The 27179-nt window shown below is 38.4% G+C and overlaps 1 protein-coding gene across 3 annotated transcripts in view; it reads right to left on the reverse strand.

Moving 5' to 3' along the window:
- Nucleotides 1-445: 445 nt before the first annotated feature.
- The window catches only part of PDYN (prodynorphin), a 30987-nt gene continuing 4253 nt past the window's right edge, over nt 446-27179 (reverse strand). Inside the window, exons 3-7 of one of the 3 annotated variants that reach the window (XM_072414317.1) lie at nt 20211-23757; nt 17998-20017; nt 17158-17262; nt 4072-4214; nt 446-3490 (exon numbers count right to left, since the gene is read on the reverse strand). In XM_072414317.1, coding sequence (XP_072270418.1) covers nt 2798-3490; nt 4072-4200 — 822 coding nt within the window. In that variant the 5' untranslated portion in view covers nt 4201-4214; nt 17158-17262; nt 17998-20017; nt 20211-23757 and the 3' untranslated portion in view covers nt 446-2797. Of the gene's footprint in view, nt 3491-4071; nt 4215-17157; nt 17263-17997; nt 23758-27179 lie in introns of all 3 variants that reach the window. The other 2 variants (XM_072414318.1, XM_072414315.1) reach the window with 2 other exon arrangements.

Consider the following 27179-nt stretch of genomic DNA (forward strand, 5'->3'; position numbering starts at 1 on the left):
AGCTTGAAATGTAAATTATGCAAAAGGCCTTAAACAAGTTTATAATTACTAACTTGTGTTTATATAGAGCTGTCATGTTATGCAGAGCTTTACAAAGTCCATATTGTGTATTAATTCTCAGCAACCAATCAAAACTCCATTTATTGATTTCATTCCTGCTTAGCTGACTTTCCTCCATCGTTGCCAATTAATCTCTGTAGACAGACAGCAAGAGAATAAATCTTTGGGACATCTTAGCTTAATAAAGTAAAACCACTTCTCTATTTTCTGCAAATTAATTTACTTTTATTGCTTTAAGATGTATACCAGTACTTTTTAGTGCACATAAACCCTACCTGGTCCCTACATGGTGCTCTGCAAGCAATACCACAACCTCAGCTTGACCCACAGATGGTAAGTCCAGACTCTGGATAAGATTGCACAAAATTCAGACACAGAAGATGACTGAACACAAGGCAATTTATTAGGAGCAATAAAGTCATTTATTTCTTCACATAGCTACAACGACTTGCTGGACTAGAGATATTTTGTCTAGGGTGATTCACAGAATGCAGCTGCTTACATAAGCAGTTATGACAGCATTGGTTCATTAACTGTACAAAGAAAAAAATAAATAAAAAGAAGATAGTGTCTTGTAGCAGTATACAGAAAGTGAAAAACAGCTGTACAATTTCATCCATTGGAGTCTAAGAGGGTGAAAAGGATGGGAGAGGAGGGTTGCGTGGGAGGTGGTGGAAAAGGCAATAAGATAAAAAAAGACTTTCTTTATTAAGCATCTCCTATGTTCTGGTAAGTGGACCATGAAAACAGATACAACTGTCAAAACGGATTTTAGTTTTTTTTACTAAATTTATGGCGGCTGCATCTACCTGTCTGTAGCAAAAGTACAATAAAGTTAGCTGTTCATAGGGAGAAAAAAGTTAGACTATTGGAAAATTATTTTCAAATACCTACAGAGAAAGTTAGGTAAAATGTAAATACACTGAATGGATATTAGTGAAGAAAACATTTGATATTCATTCAAGCAGTGCCTACAAATAAAGGTGGTGTGCCCGAACAAAGGAGACAATTGTTATGGTGTCCTCATTCTCATAATTTATAATAATCAAAATGCACATTTGTCAAATGCAAACCTTAAAAATCCATGAAACCAGAAGAAAAAATTCCAGATTGGGTACCAATAATCCTGCTTTAGAGAGCAGGATGGTGGAAGCTGTTAAATGTTTATCTCTAATATTGTGGGATTGATGTTCTATTTTATTGATATTTGTGGTATAATCAAGCCGATATCAAAATAGCTCCCCAAGACCCTCAGAGAAAAGGTTGATTATGGTCGAGTCTTAAAAGGGATTTACAAGGACTGCATAAAACATTTGAAAAGACAAGACAATGTCATTCCACTTTGAAAAAAAAAAATGAATTTCAAATTACTTTGTATTTGTCCTGGGACTGGCTGCAGCAAATTCAACCCAAAGCTGCTAGGTTGATGCTAAGTCTTCTAAAACTCCAAATATTGCAGCATCTGCAGGAAATTTGTAACAGTTGGTGCATGCAAGGTGCATGCATTTATACTTTGAAAGATGTGTCAAAAAAAGCATTGCCGTCTAAAAAACATCAATCAAGATTGCAGCTTCCAATGGAAACAATAGTAAGGTCGTTATCTGACACAATGTTCCGTCTAATGGATCATAGAGATGTATGCCCACAGAAACAGAACTTCAAGAGAAAAACTCAAGAGCAACACTGAAGAATGGTGGTGGAAAGGATAGTTTGGGTTGCCTTGCTTTGTCGGGATCTAGGTCAAAAACTCTGCAATGAATTCTGTATTATATCAAAGTGTGTTTTATGAGGCCAGCTGATGAAAAAGAAATGGATCTTTCAACACAATAATGATCTGAGGCACACTAGTAAATCAACAAAGGGATGACTAGAAAAAAAATGAAATATTTAGGGGTTTTTGTAATGGAAGGAAATACACAAATGTATCTGAAAACATTATTAAAAGGAAGTTATACTGAGAGGACACAAGATTTTTGTTGAAAAGGGACAAAACCTATTTATGAGACCAAGAGTGCTTACTTTTTCCATAATACACCATCACATACATAGGAGATATTTTTTGTTGAAAAGTTACATTTTCCTTCTTTTATGTTTTATGTCTTTTTGTAGGCACTGTTTGAATAAATATCTGGTTCCTTGTTTTTATTTGTAAATTTCCATGGGGTGTACATACTTTTTCACATGTCTATAGGATTGCTAACACTAAGTTTAATACACCTTACTAAATAAATATCTTTTTTTTTGGGCAGGCTGCAAAAATATTTAGCATTCTTTGGGCAACAGGATAAAAATTATTCCTAATGGAAAACCCAAGGGAAATCTAAAGGATGCCGTTACTGAACTCTTGGGTTTAATTTTTTTTCATTGTCAAGCATGTGGCCAAGAAAGTCTGGTTGTATACTTATTCCAGTATTGACACCACTGGATCAAACATGACAGACAAGTGGCTTGCATTTTAAAAAAGAATAAAAACAGCAGTGGCAGCCAACATTTCTCATATTTTTATAGACAACAGAGGCAGTCAATTTGTGAGATGATTGGAATGTGGCTTATAAACTAGGGACTCAAGTAAACGGATGGGCCTCATAACCAATCTAGCCCCCAGAATGCCTACCTTGGCTGTATACAGGCCCACGTTAATTGAAGCAATGGGAAGTGAAGGGTGCAATATTTGGGGATCTGAGATAGGTTTGCCTCTTCCACCAGCTCCCGGATACCTTCAGCACACACGACTATCTTAAAGATCAGACAACTCCCCTGAAAAGGTGCTGGGCTCTTCCTCAGATCTAGCTATGACCTTAAACTGGCGTCTTAGAAATCCGCCATACCTCTTCTGATTGTCCCACTTTAATTTGGGTCGGATTCTGCGCATGAACCCACCATAGCGTTTCTGAAGATCTGCCACTCCATGCTCTGTTTCTACCCCCTGCTCTGTCTCCACTTCCTCTAAACCTTGGTCTGGATCCAGGAACCTCCTCTTCAAGTCCTCAACTTGGAAATTCTCCATGCTTCTCTTGGGGTACTTGCGTAGGAACCCTCCATAACGCTTTTTCTCATCCTTTGTGCTCCATGCCTGGTTGTGTTCCTCTGACTCATCACTAATCTCAGTCTCCTGCTCTGGGTCAGCTATATCCAAGACTTCCCTCTCTCCAAACTTGTGCAGAAGATTGCCATAGGCCTTGTCATCATCACCTCGGAAGACGCTGCTCTCCCGTTTTGGGGAGCTGAAGAAAAATTTGTTCTTATCCAATTTTTTGATAAACCCTCCGTAACGCTTTTCTGGCACCTCTTGAAGATCTGCAGGGGTGGGTACATGCTCCTGTTCCCTTTTGGAGACTTCCAGAATAGTACCCCAAGGGGAAAGTATCTTTTCACATCTTTCCCACTCTGTAAGAGATGACAGGGACCCTTCACACTGTAAAGAGCAGACCTGTAAGAGAATGTACATGGTTAACCATAGTCCTTATCTGCTAGGGAATGATGACCTGAAGTATGTAGACATCCTTCCATGTGACAGCAAGAACCCTTAGATATACAAATAAAAATGCCCCAAAGAAAAAAACAACCTCACTCCTAGAAATCAGATTATTCTTGGTGCCAGAGGTAATTCGATTACCCAACACTATTTTAAACCTGAACCAAGAAGATTACCACTGCAAGCTGTATGATTATCATGGCCAACAAGACATCCTCAATCCAAGCCAACCAATTGGGAAATACCAAATTAAGTCTTAAAAGTATTTATTTGGAATCAGATGTCAAAACTTGGGCTGTCCATGGATCTCCAAAAGCAAGGGAAGGCAGAGAAGCATTTTCTGACTGTCCCTAGGCAATACAAAAGTACCAAATTCACCAATACATGTACACATTTATCTCAATTTACAAAACTGCCTGTGCAATATCATTTGCACTGTTAGAATTCCAATTAGTTAAGACAATGTCTGCAATAATCTTGCCATATCATAAAGTTTACCCTCTATTTTTGCATTTACCCTAAAGTGAGGAACTTACCAGTGGATTGAAGTGGGTATTGGTAAAGCGTAGCTGCATGGCACAGGAGAAGCACCAAGACACACAATCCGAACAAATTCCTCTTGGGGCAGAGAGGCTCAACAGCGTGATCAACAGCAGCAATCCCATTGTGTCAAACCAATCTGTAACAAGAGATAAAGAATCAGTTATGGAAGGGAATACAATGGACAATCTCCTAATTAAATTTGTTGCCCAGAGTTAAGCTACGTACACAAGTTCAATGGTTCTCGCCCAAAAATCGGCTTAGGGTCAATATCGGGCGTGTGTCCATCGTCCTAACGACCGTCCTGGTGGATCCACAGACGATGGACGACTAAGGGTCGTAATGTAAGGGAAGGGGGAAAGTGCGCAGCAGGGTGCCGCTCTGTCGTTCTCCCCCTATCCTCCCCATAAAGCAGAATGGAGCTGTATGTACATCACTCATTCATGCATCGTGCAGTCTTTTGGCGTTGGAAAGGATTGTGAAAGATCCTTTCCAACGACAAAAATTGAAGGTGTGTATGCGGCTTTACTCACTTTTAAAATTTCAGTTTATACAAAGATCATTTTTTCTTAGGTTTTATGGGGTAGGGTTAGCATTTGTCAGGTTTTTATTGCTGTCCATGTCCCAGCTAATTATCACTGCACAAAAAGGATTTTGCTACTGGGAATAACACATAACAATAAAACATAACAATAGCACATTTGCATGTGTGCAGATTCCAAATATAAACTCAGAATTTGCCTATAACGTGCAGATTTTTGGTATAGGCTTGTTATAGCTGTTAAAATGGTCGGTAATTGGGTAATGTATGTTTACATGGGAACATGATAACAGTTGCAGCTACCACTATGCCTGCTGCTGCCTCAGCTGAATCACGCCCCCTGGTGGCATGTATGTTCCAGCAGCGGCTGGGCACGTCTGAAAGTCGTCAGAAATAGGTATATAAGGCGAGATGGACCAAGGGCTTGTCCCTAGTGCGAAACATCTTATTGGATAGTACAGCTAGGGCATAGTGAGTCTGTTTTGAGCTAAAGATAAGTAGCTGCAGCTGTGTTATTAAACCGGACATCTTTGGCTACATTTGTGGCAAATATACCCTGTGTGATCAACGCCCTAACCAAGAGGGTGAGATTTGCTTACAAGTATTACTTTGGATGTGAAATTAGAGATCGGGATAAAAGCTGGGCACCTCGTTTCTGCGGTTAGGTGTGTTACATTGGCCTAACACAATAGTTGAATGGGAAAAGGAATAAAACACCTTTTGCTGTGCCTACGGTTTGGCATGAGCCAAAAGACCATCACTCGGACTGCTACTTCTGTATGAGTAAAATTGCCAGGTTTTCAAAGACTAAGTCAAAAATTGTCTATCCTGATTGTGAATTTGCTCTGAAGCCAGTGCCACATGACAGTGATATGTCGGATGAGGAAAAGGATGATATCAATGTTAATGAATGTTCTGAACCACAATTTGAAGAGGGTAAGCCACATTTTATAGGACAATCAGATTTAGATGATCTACTTAAGCTACGTACACACTTCCAATTATTATCGTTGGAAAACGAACGACGAACGATCCTGCACGATATATACGAACGATCGTATAGCACCGATCCTGCACATAGAGATAACGACACGATCGTTCGTAGATATTGTACACACAATAGATACGATCGTTTGAGCGATAGAGGAACTATGTGCACGACAGGAAAGTGAACGAACGTTCGTTCATTACGCATACTCAGATCATGGACGATCAACAAACGACCGTACACACGAACGATGTTCAACGATCGTCGTCCAATCCGATCCGCCGGTCCGGTCGTTCGTTTCCAACGAGTTTCCTTGTTCGTCGGCATCGTTGGTTACTTTTTTACGAACGATTTTTTGCCCAATCGATCGTTCGTCGTTCGATTGGAACGATAAAAATTGGAAGTGTGTACGCACCTTAAGAGACCTGTCTTTGTCAAAAGAGAATTCTGAACTGTTCGCCTCCAGATTAAAGGAGTGGAATTTGCTACAAAAAGGAATGACAACTTGACACTTTCGTAATCGCCACACAAAGTTTTCAGGTTATTACAAGCTGGAAAACGACATTTGCTTCTGTACCAACGTGAGTGGTCTGATGATGGAGTTAGGTTGCGAATACATGTTGGAGCAGTGTAGATTGTTCATAGACTCGAGCAAAGAAAGTTTGAAAGCTGCATTGCTGTATAAAGGTAACGATAAACCTTCTGTTCCCCTTGCTCATGCCAAGGGAATGAAGGAGACAAAGGAATCCATGGAGGTCATTCTGAAATTGATTAACTATTCAAAATACAAGTGGAACGTTTTTGATGACCTGCAGGTGATGGCACTCCTTCTTGGTCTGCAATTGGGATATACAAAATATATGTGCTTTCTGTGCCTGTGAAACAGTCTTGACAGCAACCATTACAAAGTGAAAGAATGGCCACCCAGACCTGTACATACTGTTGGCCAGTACAACATGAAGTATAAATCACTCATTGATCCACAGAAAGTTTACCTTCCGCCACTTCATAATAAATTTGGATTAATGAAAAACTTTGTTGTTGCAATGGATCGTGATGGTATGGGTTTTCAGTATCTGCAGGAAAAGTTTGGAAAAGTTATAACAGACGCTAAACCGAAATCAGGCATTTTTGTTCGTCCCCAAATCTGCAATTTGATGCGTGATGCCACATTCAGAGACAAACTCAACCCACTTGAACTTTCTGCTTGGGATTCATTTGTGCTAATTGCACAAAACATTCTGGGCAACCAGCGAGCTGAAAACCATGCTGAACTCATGAACAACATGCTAACAGCATACCATCAACTTGACTGCTGAATGTCACAAAATTAATTTATTAGATTCCCATCTGGCTTCTTCCCACAAAATTTGGGTGATGCCAGTGATGAACAAGGAGAGAGATTCCACCAGGACGTTTCAATTATGGAAACAAGATATCAAGGCCGGTGCCTTGATGGGCGACGATCAAGGCCCAACATGATGGGCGACTACTGCTGCGGGGGACAGCGGAAAGCCCCAAATGCAATACAAGTGCCTGAAACACTTCTGAAGTATACATGTGTGTTGAACAAGGTGAATTATGAATAATTGTATATGTTGTTGAAACACAAAACTATGTTTTTGTAATGTCATGGAACTATGAGGCAAAAGTTAGTTATGTTTAGAGATTACATGATAACTGCGGAACGAGAAAATGTAGCTAATCGTGTCTATACATCTAATTACCTTAAGATCCTAAAGTCCTAGGTAGAATTGGACTTCAGATTTGGATTCCCTAGACTTGATTTAGTATAAGACAAATGGATTAGACCAAGAGGCAGACAATATTTATTTTTTGTGACGCAGTGTTATGGGAAGTTTCAGGTCAACAGATCAAAGAACTAAAGGCAGAGGAGACACATGACCGCGAGGATGGTAGTGCGTGGGTGTGTGTACATTTTTAAATGGTTTCATTTTATGTAGCCATTTGGATACAAACACTGCTCACTTAACTGAATTAAAACTCAAAGTAAAGATAGAAGTCTGAAGTTGAATTTCCTAGTGCAATTAGTAAAGCATGGACAAAATTAAAGGTTACTAATATCATCCTACACTTGAAGAATTAGCGAGCCATATCCCCTGATGGATAATGACCTACTTCGAGTCAACGTCAGTGAGAGCTCTTGACTTCCATGGGACCTATACTTGAGCTGCAAATAGCCCAGTGGCAGTCAGCGGTTTACAATGCATCTCTGGAAAAGTCTGTAATCTGAAAGCAGACGGTGGGCCTTAGAGCGCCGTGGGTGTATCCGGTTAATTATCCTGTACACTGCTAGTTGTTGATGTTGTTACAATGATGTATGCCAAGTGAAGTTTGACAATAAATAATCCTGTATACTAACAACCAAACATGTTGGGTGAATTTGTTAACAAGGAATGAGAACTCCTTCACAGTAGAAGTTGCAAAAATAAGCATCAAGTACCTTTACAGAAATATTGGTTCCATTTAGGAACTCTAAATAAAAATGAGTCTTAAGACAAAAGCGTGTTAAGTTTTAGCCATTCTTCCGCTGAATGCCACTCCATTGATGACTGGTCCTCCCAATGTATAATGGTTCCCAATGCTTGTTTCTTTCTGCCAGTCTTGCAATGACACATTTGAATTGGAATGATCACATTTTTATTGTATGAACATGGATGTGCATAGTTCTATTGATCGTTTTAAATTGTATTATTTTTTTTTAATATCTCAGTATATGAGCACAGGCAGTGCAGAAATATATTTGTTTTTAATAAAACATTCATTGTAGCAGCTAGGAAGATTGGAGGATAGTGCAGAAACTATATATATGAAATATGAAAATAGCAGCATGGTAGAAGGTGGTTTCAAAAATTAATATTCGCTTGAAGCAAAGAACAAACTGACCGGCTTGATTTATTTCTTAGGCTCCCACTTCTAAGCTTATATTAAAAGTGTGCTTTAATAAAGAATGTTCACAGGTAAAAATAGCAGAATAACCAAACCAAGCTGTCATTTTTCTTTGTGGAAGAAAATTCTCCCAACCAGTTGCTATTTTTAAAACTACAGGTAAAAAAAAACTTTTGATGAATACGCAGCACCGGAATTCATTTTTGTTTTGCTCATAAGTTCAATAGGGGAAATTAGGAACTTGTGGCATGAACGTAGATGATAAAATAGGTCAGGATGGAAGGCCAGGTTGTCATGCCAATATATGGAGCTTACTCCGTGCCATCCACACTAGAAATATGTGCTATAATAAATCTCCATGGAGACAGTCAATGTTAAAGAATGCGTCATTATCAAAAGATTCATTGGGGATGGCATGAAACCCAAGATTACTTTTATTCTTGTGGGTTTGGACATCTTGGTCCCAAAATGTCACCTTATTACCGGAAGCATGAGACGCGGCCTACTTGGTATCCTGCTGAACAATGTCGTCATGCATAACCCCCTCATATATAATGCAACGTAATATAATATAATGTGTTATAATATGCAATATAACACATGCTGGACAATTAAGTCTTTCATTCTGTATCCAACCTGCCCATTCTCAAATGCTTAGAGTGCTTCAAAAATAAAAAAATAGGGGCCACTAATCTTTACTTATTTCCACTTTTCCACGAGTCCTACCCATCTAGTTTGGCTGTACCATCTGCTGATAGATATAACAAAAACACAGCATCCACCAGCATGGGATTTGATGGGTGGCAATTATAACTGGGACAGTGGAGATCTCCAGACAAACAGATAAACTCCAGACAGATATGAATGCAATTCTGCATTCACCTAAACATTTATTATTATTATTATTATTATTAAAAAAACAGGTTTTTTATAGCACCAACATATTGCACAGCGCTGTACATAAAATAGATGTTACAAATGACAGACAGAAACACGGGAGAAGGAGACGACCCTGCCCAGAAGAGCTTACAATCCAGGATTCATAAATGTATTTCCTTAAATACCTCGGTTTAGAATCAGTCTCTTGCAATCCTCTATATGGAACTTAGACTACAAATCTGCCAAATGCTTGTTTGCTAACATTAACCGTGTAATTGTTACTTTGCTGCAGTTGAAGAAAGTCAAGTCTCCTTTCCTGCCAACAAGACATGCAGCAGAGCAGTAAATAGGAAATACATATTCATTGACAGGTAAAACAGCTCCATTATTTGTATTATATTTGTTACATCCAGGTGGTATACTAATGGGTTTTACTTGTTGTCTGGGGTCCTTATGTTCCCTGGGGTTCTGAGATAGTGGACAAGGTATTTTCAAAAAAGATAAACCGGTATAGATGCTGTGTTTCATTACTGTATTTTGACCATACAGTATTTGGTGCATATGGCAGCATTGCAGTGCAACTGCCCACGTGGCCTAACTGCGTAATATGTTGGCGCTATATAAATATAAATCCTGTTTAATAATAATAAAAAATAACCCCAGCAGCAAGCACTTACCTGCACCTAGGGGCATATGCTTCACCATACGCCTCCATCCTACCAAGAACTAGCTAGGGTTGGTACAAAGCAAAACAAGCGAATCCCTCAATGTGGACAGACCTAATAGATATAAAAGTTGACCCTGGAAAAAAATTCTAAATGTACACATATCATATTATTAGCAATTAAGCTGTTGTTGGATGTTCAATTTCATCATACAGCTACTTTTTTTTTTCAGACCTGATATTGATTATTATGAGAAGTCATTGTGCATTCGGAAGTAGAATTCTATTTCCATTTGTCACAGTTGTATTGAAGCAGGAGGCGATAGGCTAAACTCATCATCATTCCTTTCTCCTTCCGTATTGTTTGTGGCCCAGAAACAACTATTTATCCTAGTAAACACAAAGAAGCCTAGTCACACATGTCCTTGAGGGATAAAACGCATTGCCTTACACACGTGTAAGAGGGTGATTTAGTAATTATCTGCATTGACAGGAAGTGGTTGATGGACTAAATGGGTATGATTTGCCAGAGGAAACAATAGAAAGAAATACCAAAGGTTATGTTGAGGATGAGGAATCTGTTGTAGAAAAAAAAAAAAACAGTTGAGCCTTGAGCAAGTTATACATTTTTATCCACAACTGCCCATACATGATGTGATGGGTGACAAGATATCTACCAGTCCTCCAAATTGCTGCAACTCCACTGAGACTCAGTAGACTGCAGTGTTCTCCCCAGCCCCTTTTAGCTGGGTGCACCACCCGGCACTTTTCAGTACCCACCCGGCTGTTTTGGGGAGTTGGGTCACAAAACTGCAGATGCCACCCACCTACAACTCTTCTCACAAAGCCTAAAAAAATTCTGGGTTTAATACTGAACTGGTATGCAAAGTGCCTAATTTTATCTCTTGGTCTCTTGGTTTTTAAAACCTTACTACTCCAGGTAATAAAAAAATGTTCTAGTTATACATAAGAGTAGACTTCTGTCTCCTGAAAGTGTTGAAAGCTTAGGTTAAAGCATTTTCTTATTCTTTAATACACTTTGCCAACAATTATGTATTATACTTTTGTTTGGAGCCAATCATTTCTTGTTTGCTGTGTATTTTCTGCAAACGTTTTATAATTAACAATAATTTTATAAAGCCATGTGTAACGTGGTTGTGGTGGGCAAAGCGGAGGGCCCACTCTAAAAAGAATGTTTGTTTTCCAATGGGGAGATTTTCCTTCACTTCCCGAGCTGTAACATATGATTATATCCGGTCAACGTATTTATCTTACCCACCACCATGAGCTTTCGCTTCTACAAATATTAAACCTTTTCCACAATGTAAATACAATGATCCTAATTATTTAAAAATACTTCCAATATAATTATCATTCTTTTATTTTTTAGATTGATCCAACATGCTCTCCTGCTGTCATATGACCCAGAAAATAAATTGAGCAGGCTAAAAACAAATAGTATGATGAAGATTCACGAATAGTATCATGAAGATGATGAAGAAAAAAATAAGTACTTTATTATAACTGAGAAATGAATGTATAGGCAATATGTTATAGGAAATAATATTAAAAAGATAGATCTAGGCTTTAAAATCATCAGTTAACTACTTTATAATTGAATTAAACGCAGCAAATGAACCATGTCTATGTTATCTGCTAAGAGAAGAAGTGGTCAACTGGAAATTAAAGATGATCAGGTTATTCATCTTGACGGGCCATCTCCTATAATTACGTTCTGCAATTTATCCTAACGTCTTTATGGCCCCTTTTTGGAAAGGAAATGAGATGGAAAAATAGAGAAAAGGCTTGTGGGGTCAGGGTCACTAGCATGATGGCCATGAAGGGATAAAGTCTTGGCTGTCTAACCTTTGTCTCGGACGTTTTATAGCCCAATAAGCATTATGGACCTAATCTGCGTCATATGATAAGGGGGTTATAATGCACACAGACAGACTATGAGGTCGAAGGATGTCCCATGTGTATTAAAAATACCATCGAATGCTTTTTAATACCCCTTAGGTAGCCTTAAATAGTGCCATGAATGAGAGAGAAAATGGAGATATTTATGGCTCGCCTGAATTAGGACTGAGCTGTGCAGAAAGATAACCAGACCTACATCAGATATAAACATGGTTCAACATTCACACTAAAAAGCAAACTTCTGGGTGCTGAATCCCTTCCTATGGGATGAACAAACACATTGGGGGCTGGAATAATATATTAGGTTCCGGGACAATCTGCAAAAAAAGTTAAATCTATTAAACTGTATCCAAAAGCCGAAATTTTCATAATGGTGAGGGCTTAGATCCTTTATTAGCTTTTATATCCATCGGTGTCCCCACCGGGAAGATTTAATCTCTATTTATCACGGTGACCATTGTCAAGGTCATTGTGAGTGTGTGGAGGTCCAAACATTTTAAAAACACAGATAAAACGTTCCAATAAGAACAATTGTTCAAATGACAACCATTTAAGGAGGTAAGATTCCCCTCTCACTTCCTCATTTGCCTACATGGTGAGCAGTAAGGGGTAAATTTGTCAATAGGCCACAGACGGAACAAAAAAGTTGACGGGTTGTAACAATATAAATATTCTTTACTCTAAACAAAAAATAAAAAATAATTAAAAAAAAGGAAATTAAGGCTGTAACTTCAAAATGATGCACCAAACAAACTGGCACACTGCAAAACATCTCATTCTCTATAGTCTCTGAATTCATGCGGGTAGGAGGCTCAGTCATATGCTACACCCAAATAAAAAGAACAAGAGGTCCCAGTCTACATTTTCCTAGTATCGCTTTATTATAGTGAAAACCATGAGCAGGCAAAACTTAGTAGGAGTGATTCACTAGAAGTAGGTGTTAAGCAATTTCATAACCGCAATCTGTTTACCGAATACTTAAGGGTAGGAGAGGTCAGACTGCTGCGCAGCTACCACCAATCACACAATGGGTTCTTAAATGTTTAAAGGCAATGAAAGCTCCGTCTCATGGTAACTGCTTACAGGTAAAGTAGAAGCAGTTAAACTGCTGAATTGACCTTTTTAGTGGACTTAAACAACTGCTATGATTTTAGGATGAATCGCTCCACAGTGCTTACAGATACAGGTGTATGTGAATGCATGTTTTGAAGCTCATATTGCTTAAAAAATAAATCCATGAATGCATATAGACTGACAGCAAGGCTTCTTTAAAATATTAAGGCCTACTTGTCTTTATTTAAAGTGGAACTATAGCTAAAAAATAAGAAAAAGCAAACTGACAGGTCCTTTATTATAGGGAGGTCAGAAGATGTCCCTTCTGCAATAAAATAATCTTACCTGCCTGATCACAATTTTTAAATACACTCACCTGTCCCAAATTCATTGTGGCATTGCCATGTTCTTCTATGATCTTCTATCATCTGGATTGGCCAGGCCAGAAAGACATGCCAATGAATGAACCAAAAATGCTGCACATAAAGCTTACCTAAACTCAGAAATTTAAAAATCTGTTGTTTAAGTGCAACACTTTTTTTTCTCAAAAAAAGGGGTGCGGCACGCCCCTAATTCTCAATCGAGCATCTTGGGCATGCTCAGAAGGAGTCTTTTCTCACAAAGAAACGCATTTTCTGATCCCACGCATACACAGTGAGATCAGCAAGTTTTGTTTCCATTCTACGTCACCCGATCTCGTGCCTAGGTCCGGTGACGTAGGATGAAGAACCCGGAAGAAGAGACGAAATTGGCGGTGCCCAGAGCGCCGGCTCCGGGACGATGCAGATCACCCCCGGAGGGATCAGACTGCCCTGCGGTATTGAAGGTAAATGGATTTTTTTTTGTCTCTTTTCAGTGTAGTTCCTCTTTAATGTTTGCATGAACATGTTAGACTAGGGACCTATACAACCACACAGTGGGGGGACAAACAAGTGTCTTTACAAAGAGGGTGTCAAACCCAAATACACAGAGGGCCGAAATTAAAAACTTAGACCAAGTTGGGGGCCAAACTTGAAATTTACTGAAAAAAAATGAGGAAGTATACTACTTCATCCATAACTAACAAAAACAAACCCCTCTACACACACTTTAGGTTTGAAAAGACTAATTTCTATCTATCTATGCAGCCTGTGTGTTGTTCATCCTCTCACATCACAAGTTTGTCTGACACTAAATATTACACTATGCAGTCTCTAATGGATTGAAACAAACACAATGCCCCTTGTAGTCAGGCACCATGTGATCATTGCCTAGGCTTTGTGTCACATGATGGGTGTACAGGAATAATGTCTATGTATTGCATGTATCGAAAATGATGAGGTGAGGAGACCGGGTAGTAACACGGTCGGGCGGGCCAGATGTAGTTAATTTTCAGAATTATTTGGGGGGCCAAAAAAAAAAAAGGACCTTGAGGGCCAGAGTTTGACACCCCTGCTGTACACGGATCACCCTTTTTATGGCTTCATAGAAAGGTATCTCAACTAAAATAGATTCTTACAATTTATAGAGATGGTACATGTTGCAAAATATATTCAAGATATCACCAAGCTGGCTTAGCTCTGTGTATGGCACTTCTGTTAGCAGGAACATTGAAGAAGACTCTGGTGACTCCACAACAGGACCATGGATAGCAGCTATTACTTTGTGTGTTTTTCTAACACTAACTATTTGTGAGACATTTGTCTGAATAAGGCAACCTTAAGGCCCCGAGTCATTTTTAGGACCCAAGACCATAAACGTAATTACCAAAGCAGAGGGCCCATAACATGAAGGTACTCTGTTTGTAGCTGATAAGATAGCATTACCCAAATAAAAAGCCTTTTATTCTTTCCTGCACAGTTACATTTTGGATACTGGCTGTCTGTACGTAACTCACCCTTTTAGTTGGATCAACTCAATTTTTGCATTGTTTCTGCCCTTTTTTTTATTCCATTAGCTCATTTTACATGTTTTATGTGACTGAATGAAGATTCAGGTCATTAAGTCTTCCACTCCTGGGAATTGTAATGGGGTGAAAAATTGCTTTAAATTAAGCTAATAACTCGCATCCCCCTGTCCTCTCAGACGCAGTACCATGCGCGTCATTGCAAAGGACCCGTGGGGTGGGGTGAGGAGTCTGTTACAGAGGCCCTCCATCTTTATAGTGCAAAACATAGATATATTTAATTTAGATATATGCCGCATTTTCCAAATTTTGGTTACTATATATATATATATATATATATATAAATAAATATATATATATATATATATATATTTATATATATAAATATATATATATATATATATATATATATACATACATACAAGCAAAACTGCAATTTTTTATCCTTCTTCCATCTGCAATGAAATATGAAATCATCCGAGATGCAAATTTCTGCATTTGTGTTCAATCAAAGTACTCCTATCTGACACTAACGCCAAGCCCTGGATCTCTTTGCAAACTACAGGTAAATATTACAGCCTGGTTTATACCAGCCCCAGGTTGTAAATGGACAGCAGAATGCTAATACATTTTAAACACATGCATACTTTTAGAATGATAGCACCATTTAAGTAAATCAAGATTTTGACTTTATTCAAATGTTTCTGTACAATCTTTCATTCATGCTGCTGTGCAGGGGAATACAGGAGGATAATAAAGCAGATTCAGGTACTTCTTTTGTGTAGATATGAATATGTAAAAAGATTCAATGCTGTTATCATAGCTGCTTAGATCTCAGTTATAGTAAACAACCCAAACACAAGAATTAAACAGTTTCTATAGAGACATGGCATGCAGTATTTGGTATGGTACAGAATCTTGTCCACCATTGTAAAACAGATTCAAGTAATCGGTAAAATTAAAATGGAGTGATAAAAGGAGAAGGAAAAATACCATGGAGTGATAAAAGGAGAAGGAATAATACCACAGAGTGATGCTTTGCACTGACTTTCAGCATCTTTCATGCAGATAGAAATGTATTTTGTTGCATGTAAAAGATTTTTAAACATTGCTCATCCTTTTCTGAAGTTCACAAAGATCTGAAACACTAAAGAAAACTTCTAGCTAATTCCAAGGTACATACATGTAGTAAAAATATCACTTTGCGGTCAATACCTGTAATCTGTCAAATATAAGTAAATTAAAATGCTAGTGAAACACATAATGCAAAGGAACACTAAAGGGCCAGTATAACCAAAACTGATATTTTACACCAGTGTTTCTCAATCAGAGTTCCTCCAGGGATTGCTAGAAGTTCCATAAGCAGTGAACACCTCTCAGATCAGTTTAACTGACACCAATGATCTTTTGGCTATCTGTAAGGGTGACGTTCTTCCCACTGGCCAGCAATATAAGAAGCATTTATCCAACTGACCACCACACTAGTTGTGGATATAGAATTCATAGTAGGTGTTCCTTAAGACCTGATAGCTACCGTAAAGGGTTCCCCCATATTAAAAGGTAGAGAAACACAGTTTTAGTTACTGAGGAGTTGAACTCTCAAGATAGTTCCTTCTGTTACTCTTCTGGGACAGTTGGTGAAATGTCTGAGTTTGAGGATTACAGCCTTGCTTTAAAAAGGTTTATAATGTTCAATTTATTTTAATATGTAACATGAGATTAAATGTACAAAAGTTTCAGAATACAGAGATTGACCAATGTGCTCTGCCCACTACCTCCATCTATATTATGTACAATGGTCCCTTGAAATTTCCTTTTTGGAGCATAGACACCCCATGGTGGAGGGGATAATAAAAGGATTTGGGAAAACAGATCCTCTTGGAGATAAAGATATAAAATTACATTACCAAGTTACAGCTTCTAACAGATTTTGGTCCTGGGTTTACATATATTTTAAGACACTAAGACAGCAATGGGCTCCTATATTTTTACAATATCAGGTTTCTAATGAACACAATATATCAGAAATAATAAATAAAACATACAAGTGGCACAAGTGGTTAAATTAGATGTTACTAGCAGTGCTTTAGGTCTGTAAAATGAAACACTTTTGATTTATTAAAACTGGACTAATAAGAACATTTAATGTTCGGATAAATAAAAAGGTGAAAACTTGCTGGCTCCTATTAGCAATATGTTTATGTTGTACACAGCTATTCAAATTAATTTGGAAATGGATTACCTTTATTCAGTAATATCCTCTTCTGTTTTTAGCCTGCGATCTTCAGTCCTCAGACAATCCTTTTGTGCTGAAATCCACTTTTCTTTTGTTTGGAAAGGTCCGAGCCTTGAACACAGAAGCAGACAATGAGCATTGAACACAAAGCGGTGGGCTACTGTTTTGCGAGTGTTGTGGTGCGTAGAGAAGCAACCTGTGTTACAATTACAGGGTTCAACAGATCTGCACATTAGACACTGAACTTCATTATTACGGGATTGCTAATTGTGGAATTTGATGCTAAGGGGCTAAGCAGCATACAGTTTAAAGTTTGTTTTGCAGTGACCCAATGTGACACCTATGTATGAGATGAGGTGTCATGCACTCTGTTATCCCCCTCAATGTATTGTAATTACAGATTGATTTTAATTAGGGTAACTGAATAGAAATAACAGTTTTTTAACACCTCTGCAACTGACCAAAGCATTCTGATTATAAGGATCACTTGCATACATTAAAATTCTATCAGATTCCAAAGATGCTGGAAAATGTATACTTCTGTTCAAGATTCATATTGCCAACGATTTTCTAAAATTTATGAGAATTTGTAAAAAGTCATTTTGTTAAGGTGGAACATTGCTTTGGACTTTTATTTACAGATGTCAACTTTTGAGCTGACATATCTGTTAATAAAATGTTTTTTTAGGATCAGGTTTAATTTTTTTTTCTTTGCAGTGCCCTATTCTACAAATAATTTACTGCAGGATAACAAAATAGGTACATGCAAAGTTTTATTGGGTTAAAGAAGTTGACCCGGTTATTACGGATTGTTTAAGTAAAATAGGTAGGGGGGATTTCAGTTACCTGTTCTGCGTATGATGCTCTCCAGGTGTAGCTGAGGTTCCTATGTGCTTATGGTGAATTCAGGCAATGTATAGTGATGACAACTCTTCACAGACACTTGCAGGTCCTCCTGGCTCTGATATCAGCACATCAGACTCTCCACAACTACTTATGTGATGGGAGGTGCGTTAGGAGGGGCTTGAATGGTAACCCCCTCCTCAGGAATCAAACCTGCATTTCATGTGCCTTGCAAAATCTCCACTTCTCATCATCTGTTACACTCACCTTAGCAAAATCACATTGGTCCACTCTTAGCATTCAATAGATATGACAATGCAAAGTCATCTGTCAGATTACTGAGGTTCTAAAGAGCATGCACAGTACATTTATGGTTATAGTCGAGATCATGCAAAATTAAACCGGGGTAAAGAAGCCCATGCATAAAGGAAAAGACTTTAAATGGTCTTTTATAGATGTACCCATGCACTGGAAAGTTAGCATTAACATCAACAATTGTGCAAAAGTTATGGGCAGATGTCAACAAGATGAACAGAGACCACTTATCTTTATGTATGCTGAAACCTGTTCTAATGTGCGCTGCTATTCATGGTATTTGTGTGCAGTTTATTCCTTTCTTTATATTATGAGAAAAGGTTTGACATTTTGTAAAACCTGTGCACAATATTGAGTGCTGTCAATGTTCTCATTAGTGCTCCCTACATGAATTCTAAATTAGCCAAAGGTTGCCTAAGTAGCCATTGGGCAAAAGAAGGTGGTTAGCCATCCAAAGCACCTAAGGGTTGATAACATTTATCAGGTACTGTGGTAATCACAACTCCCCAGAAAAAAGTAAAAAATGCAAATATAATGCAGGTATCCCTAAACAAGACCCTTTACCCCCTGTAGGGTGTGTATGTGGACAAACAATGGGGACTTTTCTTACAGAAATCAAAAGGACTAACCAATACTAATTGACATGACAAGACGTCTGCTCTCATGGTATATCAGCAACAGGTACACTTTATTTCTTTAAATAAATAACTTTCCATTATTCTGAATGTTGAATTTTTTGTGCTTTTTGTTTATTTCTACTCTACCCTTTCTCTTCACACGTTTATAGCTCTCCTTGTGACGATAATGTATTAGCACAAATTTAGTATGCGTTGCCAAAGTGATGCCACCTGACATTATACCTGCGCAACGTATTGAGCTCAAGTGTTTCATAAAAATAGGTTCCCCTCCTCTCTTATAATATTATAATGTATTGTAACATATTGCAAAACTCAGAGATAAAGGATGTATGCAGCAATAACATTATATACCATAACAGCAGGTGCCCAAGGGTGCAAAAGCAAAATGTGTCTGGTTTATTAGTTTATAACAAAGTTTTATAATTAAACATTTTGTATAAAATAAACTTTTGATCCCTGCATTTATATTTTGCCAAAACCTTTCTAGTCCTCGAGTTTAAGTCAAGTGATTGTGTAGGCAGAAATGTCATCATTCTGCTGCAGGCTGTAGGATATTTTTGCTCATTTTCCACCACTAGTGATCACTCAGATTGCACAGTAGTAAATCACAGTAATTCTGCATATAGGTAATCTAGTCCAATACGAAGGACAAAGCTGAAAAAGTATTGAATACATACAAAGCTGAAAAAGTATTGAGTAAAAACATAATAAACCATTCTGTTTCTATGCCCCAATTTGCTATCATTTTAACAGTGAGTCTGTAAAGGAAAAATCTGCTTCACTTCTTCAAAAGCACACATTTTACCTGCCATAAGGAACAAAGTGTTTGTTGGTATTTGTAGTTTGTAGAGCAAATATGTAAAATAAGTAAATAGTGACAACTATTCAGCATATAGAGCAATGGTGCTAAAAGCAGACAACAAAATATTCACGTTATACTCAGCTGTAGAGACATCTTCTGGTTGCTGGAAAGTTCGGAAACCTGTGAAGATCATACCGCCGAAAGTATCTAAACCTTCCAGGTAGCAATATTGACATCTGAGGGCCTTCTTACTCTCCAAATAGGATATCTGGAAATATATTTGTTTATTTAAACATAGGTATTAGTTAAAGGGGAGTATTAAAGGAGATTATGTTGGAGACAAGAAGAGGGCAAAGGGAAGAAGCGGTTGTAGTAAGAACAGTAAAATTATGATTGAGGCTTAACAAAAGAAATGTTTAGAGGCAACGTGAAAGAAAGAAGAAAAATATCAAAAAAATTACCTGTTTGCATGTTCTTATTCAGATAGACTTGCTTTTAGGTATAAATGCTGTTTGCCATATTTCTCTCTCCCTATCTAATGCCGCTCCTTGCTGTCAATGCCTCCAATGACTGACAATAGCAGAAAGAATTTAGTTCAATTGGTTACTTTCACTCACTCTACAACCTATTCCTTCCATACATTTCAACCATAGTTCCAACATATTGTGCCATCTGCAATCTGTTCTCAACCCTGATCACCTCTTGGTATATCCAAGGATCCTCACTACTTTCACCCCCTCCACTAAAGATCCTCTTCAAACATACCGTGTATCATAATCAGCATTTTGACATTTGTGCACTTTTCCCCCCTGCTGCACTAGCTGTCAAACCTGCAGCATCCTCCACTCCAGCTTTGTCAACTTACCTAATATTTCATCTCCTCTACATCTTAAGTTAACAAAGTTAGGGCCCTCAACCCATTAGTTTTTGTATTTGTGATGCTTCTACCAAAGCACCTAAATGGAGGGTTAGGCATTATTTTTTTTTTAAATTAAACTATTTTTATATACTTTCTTGTATGTCAAGATATTAGAACTGTAAAGGTTTTAACTGTTACTGCCTTCAATATTCTCTGTACTAAATGCTCTATAAGGCTATAACAATGCTAGTGTACTATAAAAAAAACAATTATAAAAACAATGTACAGGTCATAAGGCAGAGCAATTTCTCTGTAAAATTTCTAATATTAATCACATCTGAAGAGTCTGAAACCAATGTCCAACCAATGACCAACCAATGTCAAATGCAAAAGCCTTAAGTCAGTCTACATAGGCTCTAACCCAGGTTTGCAAGTTTTGTATATAAATGTATAATGCTTATTCTAACAGTACAAATAGTAAAAGGTGATTTTTTTGCAATTAATAAATGCAATAAATAAATGCAAGAAAGGATGTCATTAGAGACAAGACTTAACATACTTCATAGCAAACTAATGCTTTTTAAACGTAGTTGGGTTAAGTTGGCAGATTTTTACTGGAGGTAATAGTGACTGCTACTGCACCTAAACTATAAGCAGCTACAGATTTTTTGTAGTTGCCAGAATATGACACCAGGCATGGCGCCAGGGTCTGGAGTCTGAGTTGCTCTTGCTCAGGTGGCAACCTGCACCATTTTCAAGCCTTAGAACAAGTCTGGTATATGATCTAGTGTTGTATTAGCACTGTCTGCGTGGGACTCTGATAGGGCCAATTTATCATTCAAACAATTTCTACTGTCAAGTGAGAATGATAGGCAGTAAAAGTTCCCCTGGGACACCCAATTACTCCCGGAGGGAGAGATGATGGTGGGTGGCTGACTTGTAACTGATACTGTCATGTGCATGGAAGAATAGAGCTAATATTAGGTGAAGCCCCCTTTTTACCTTGTAGCTTTGTGACTGTAGAGATGCCCTGTCAAAGCAGACTTTTAAAGAACAAAAGCACTTTATAATGTAGATCAGTATTAAAGCATAATGGAAATAATGTGGTTTTGCAGTCTTCAGCGGTAACAACAACAGAAATGGAAGTTTCTTCATATTCTGCTGTACAAAAGTAAAGAAATTAGAATCTCCCTATGAGTTTCATACAAAGAATTAGGGGATGAAAGGGACTTTTTCGATCAGCTACTAGTGACAAGAGGGACTATTCGTCCTGGGTGCATTTTTAATTTTTTAATGTATATTTGTGCATGTTAAATGCTTTTTAAGAGAACTTGTCACTCTGCCCATTCAGAGCAATGTGACAGCTTCTCCTATAAGAAAAACCTCCACGTTTATTTACCCTTGCAACACTTTTCTACTATCCTAACCTTTGTGTAAATTCCATTCCAGAGCTTAAAAATGGTTAACTTCTTCCTCAAAGGACAGACCTGGCAATTGGCTGCTTGCATCCTTCGTATACTGCCACATGCTATACCTAAAAGGACTGAGTATTTACTATGGGTTCCTACAGAGAAATGGAGCAGTTGGGAAGCACCGAATAACTGTGTATTATAACAGGTGGGCTATTGCTTACATCAGGAGCTGTCTTTTGCCCCAAATGGGCAGCATGACAAAGCCTCTAAATGTAAACTTATCCAAAAACTGGACTAAATGGTTGCTGGAAAGTTGAACCTTACTGGATTCTGGCACATAAAATCTCTCAAGGATTCAGGTGCTGCAGTATTCCATAAGAAACCCCATTCTCAACAATAATAGCATAAAAACCCAATTGATGTCCCCCCAACTCTGCAGTATGTAAAATAAAAGTTTAGGACCCAGTGACACTTTTTCATTTTAGGGACCGAGGCAAAGACAACAAAAAACTAAGCTGGCCATTGGAATCACAGAGAAGCAATAAGTTGGTGGAAGAAAAGATTCCCTGGTAAAGGAAATAGCCAAAATTAAGAATTTGACACAAATAGAAATTATTCTGACGTATATATGCTTCATTTACAAATAGCCCAGCCTTTCTGTGACAGTTACAAATTTCAATTTGTATCACACAGCTCCAATTGTACCTTTACCTATTAGACAACAAACAAGCTGCAGTGCTATATAAGACCAATTACAGTTAACCCAGCTGTCTCCTTAGCTCCACTTCTGCTTTTTCTGATTCATTCACACTCATGGTGACACCACTGCTAAATATACATATAGAACTATCCTTCGATTACCATTGTGTGCTTATTGTCACGTATTACCTACTGATGATATCAGGGTGGGGAACTCGGGGGAGTATGGAGGAGGGCTTAGAGGAACCCTGGGGTTAGTAGTGACGCTGCGGTCAGTAAAGCAATGCTGCAGTCCCTAAGCGACACTAATGAGGTAAGTTTAGGACTGTGTGGGAGTCATGAAGTTAGAGTTAACTGTATGTTAACAGTAATGATGGAATACTGATGTAGGTTATGTAGCTCTGCAGCTGATATATCAAGACTGGTGAGGAATAAATTGTTTTTAAGTGGTCCCAATGCTCCAACAGCTGTATAAGATATTTGGAAAAAACTTTTTTCCAAGCAGAACTGCCAAAAAGTTTTGCAGTATTCCCCCCAGAAATGGGTGGTGAAAAGCTTTAGGCAACCGCTGTATTGTGACCCAACTTTTTAGTAACCCCCCAAAAACAGACAGATAGTTACTGAAAATTTCCACGTGGCTAAAAGGGCTCACTGTTTTAGAAATAAAAATGCAGCAATACTGCAAATGTCCATTTACTATTCAATCCTTATCCTTACTTTGTGAGTTCAGGAAGTCAGAGACATACCCCCTTTAGAACGGCATCACCACTACAGCCTGAGCTCACGGTACAATACTGCAAAAAGAGGCAGTGACGTCCTAACATTAGCACTTTCTGTGTTGTTTTAAAGACCAATGACAAACAACACTGGAGTCGAATGATGGATGGAATGATGTGATGGAATGATGTGATGGAATGATATATGTAATGATGTAATGTAATGATGTATGTAATAATGAAGTATGTGATGATCCAGAAGACTGCTGAGTTGGAGGCACGATCGACAGGTGTTTTGGCATTTTGCTGTTCTTGCAGTACTCTGAAAGAAACAAGCTATTAAGAATTATAGGTGTAATGAATGTATATTTTTTTAAATACATACACTTGATATTTTCTATACCACAAAGAAAAGATCTTCTAATCTATGCCGCATTGGACATTCCTTATGCATGGGAGAAGTCACCATTTGTGTCATTCTGCAGATCACACTTTCCTCTCTATTGGCACACTATGGCTTGCTTCCATCTACCGGAAAGCACCAGGCTTATCGCCATGCATAGATCACAATGATGTATAGACCCTGCTTGGCTGGATGGCAGGTGATGTGCAGTTGCAGGACAGATATTATTCCTCTAATTGGCAGTTTATCACCACTCTGCCAGAGAAATTAATAAGCCTGTGATCTGCAGAGGTTGCAGAATGTGCACGAGCCATTAATCTGAGATATGTCCATACGGCAACATTGAGAAGGCGATAGCTCACCAAAGATATTGGGTAGAGGATAGAGAAACCATGATCAATAATCTACCCTAATAAATGTATGACAATATCAATCAGCGTTTATCTCTGACCAAAACAGAAGATAGATGTCGGAAAAATATTCGCTTCCAAAGTGTTTATTTCCATCCCCGCAGGGAATGGCAGAACGCGGAACTCAGAGCTCCTCCACAATCTAATGCTCAAGGAGATTTCCATTTTAAATACAAATGCATTTTCTCTGAACAATAATTCATCAAGACCGATATATTCTAAAGCAGCCTTTGTCAACATTTTTATCATGGAGGAACACTTGAAAAAAAGTCTTCTGGGAACCCCTACTAAAATGACTATATCTACATTTCATATTACATTAGCCTAATAGTCATTGGAAAGAATATCTACTACACTGCTACACTACAGATAACCAAAGAGATCATTGGTGTTACTTCAACTGATCGAGAGGCACAAATTGTTTATTGCTCAAGGAGCCCCTAGCAACTCCGGAGGAACCTTGGTGGAGAACCATTGGACTGTACTGTGCAATATTATAGCAAGTCAGTCAGACTTTGGAGAACATAGCCAGGGATTGTGCAGGATTTATGTTTTGCAAAATTGTATCCATGGGCCAGCAATGCCTGGACAGATTTTATGTTTCCCTTTCAGAGGAAAAAAAAAAGCAGACATTGTCAGGTACGGTCATCTATCTAAAAGGTCAACAATGTTGGACTAAAGCAGTGTTTCTCAACCAGAGTCCCATGGAACCCTATGGTTGCTCCAAAGGTTACTAGGAGTATCTTTAACAACTTCTGCTTCTCAGGTCAGTTCTAGGTAACACCAATGATCTTTTGGCTCTCTGTAAGGGTGACAATCTTGCAAATAGCCAACAATGTAAGAAGCTTTCTTTCCACTGACCACTATTCTAATGTACAATGAGTTGTGGCTATAAAAATTATATCAGGGGTTCCCCAAAGACCTGAAAGTTATTTTAAGGGTTCTTCCATGTTAGAAAGGTCAAACACTACACTAAAGCATTGCTTAGCATGAGTGTACTTAACCTGAAAACCATGTATCTGATGCAAAGCCTACTTTAATAATCCTACTGGCCACACTTTACAAATGGCCCTCAGGGAATAAGGGAGATTGTAGCCCTAAGAGTCTATAATCTTGTTTGTCCTGATTCTTATTTTTATCTCCCCCTCACCATGAAGACAAGGAGAGTTTTGTGAGGCGTGAGGCATGTTTACAGAACGCTGGATTAAGCAATGGATACGAGGAGGGACAAAACAAGGGTCAGCGACCCGAGACTGAATCTAATCTGGAAAGTCGTGCAAACGCCAGCGTCTTGTCGGATTTACTCAGTCAGCTTGTTCGTTCACCGCATGATCTTATAGGAAGGAATGGTTCTATATGAGATCGTTTTGCTGTGGGTCAATACACTTAAATGCAGATGTTTTGTATTGCAATAATAATCTCCTGTAGGGCCAGAGCATTTTATATCATACGGCGTTACTGCAAACACCTGCAATATGGGGTTCAGGTTTTACCAACAGTTTACAGAAAAGTTCTCTAAAACGTGAAAGGATACAGAAAATTCGTGGAACTCCAGGAATGAGGTTAGATATATAGCTGAAATGCAAACAGCATATAGGAACTGTTTTAGCTGGCAAAAGGTAAACTTATTGGTTAGGCTTTTGATTTACACACCTCCATACATAGGAAGACGGCCTGGTAAATATTAAAAAGCATTGTTGTAAATTTCTCGCTGTACAGATTTTCCTAGGCTAGCCACTTCTAGTGTCAGTGATCCTTTTAAAGGATAGTCCATAGGAATATTAAGGATGTCAATGCAAAATTAAACAAGAATGCTCAGCTCAGATATATGTTAAGTGAGAGAAGAGGCATGGCTGTCTTTGATTGCTAGGCTTATATTTGGAGTGAGATCTGGTGATGTCAATGCTGTGCTGCTCTCTTTGCTGGAGGTACTGAAATAAGGAAGCACAGCCCTGCCCTGCACACAGAGCGTAGAACAAGGCATGGTTGCTGAGTAATAAGTAAAGATCACGAAAAGATGACCACAAACTGCTTTTTATTTTTTTGCTACAGATTCTGAAGTTCAACGCTTTAAATAACAATTTATTACTATTACCTTAGTTCCATTTTTTGTATCTTCTACGGGGAGATTATCTTTACTTCTACCACGAAAGGATTGAGGGTTAGGTTATGTACATACGTGCAATAATGGTTGGATATTTCACAATCCTTTCCAACGACAAAAGACTGCACGATGCATGAACAAGCGTTGTACATACAGCACCATTCTGGTCTATGAAGAGGGGAGAATGATGGAGCAGCACCCCGCTGTATTCTCTCCCCTTCACTCTCATTACGAATGTTCCTCGTCCTTGAATGTGCCAGGTTAGTCGTCCTGAGGACGAAAGCTGTACACACGCCAGATTCTCGTTTGATATCAGCCCTGAGGCAATTATCGGACAAGAATCGGACAAGTACTTAGCCTTAGAGTATCTGACAATATTTTTATTGCCATCTGTGTTTCAGAGAAAGCAGCATCCCCTATTTCATGTGCTGGTGACATGAATAAAGGAAGTAAGGTGAATTAGTCCTCAATGGGGCCTTGATATATGGTAAAGCTGAGGGTTGAATGCTCATTTTCTTCCTGGGAACTATTGAAAAGCATTTTTATTTACCTTATCCCTCCTGAACCTTGCATTCAGTGTTTCTCTTCTTTCTCCAATGCATCATGCCATGCAGGGACTGTCAGATTCCTCGCTTACATAGCAGGATTATACCTATACCAACGCAATGATTTTAGAGTGACTTTGTCCAAAAGGAGCCGACTTAAGCAGAATGCTTTCACTGGGGAGGAGAAAGCCTACGAGAAAGAGGTAGAATACAAAGTAAAAAGTGCTTTTTATTGGTACCCCAAACAAAAATGAGCAGAACAGGGAAAGCTTGGTCTTTATC

The sequence above is a fragment of the Pyxicephalus adspersus genome, chromosome 6, assembly GCF_032062135.1.
Source record: "Pyxicephalus adspersus chromosome 6, UCB_Pads_2.0, whole genome shotgun sequence".
Taxonomy (NCBI): Eukaryota; Metazoa; Chordata; class Amphibia; order Anura; family Pyxicephalidae; genus Pyxicephalus; species Pyxicephalus adspersus.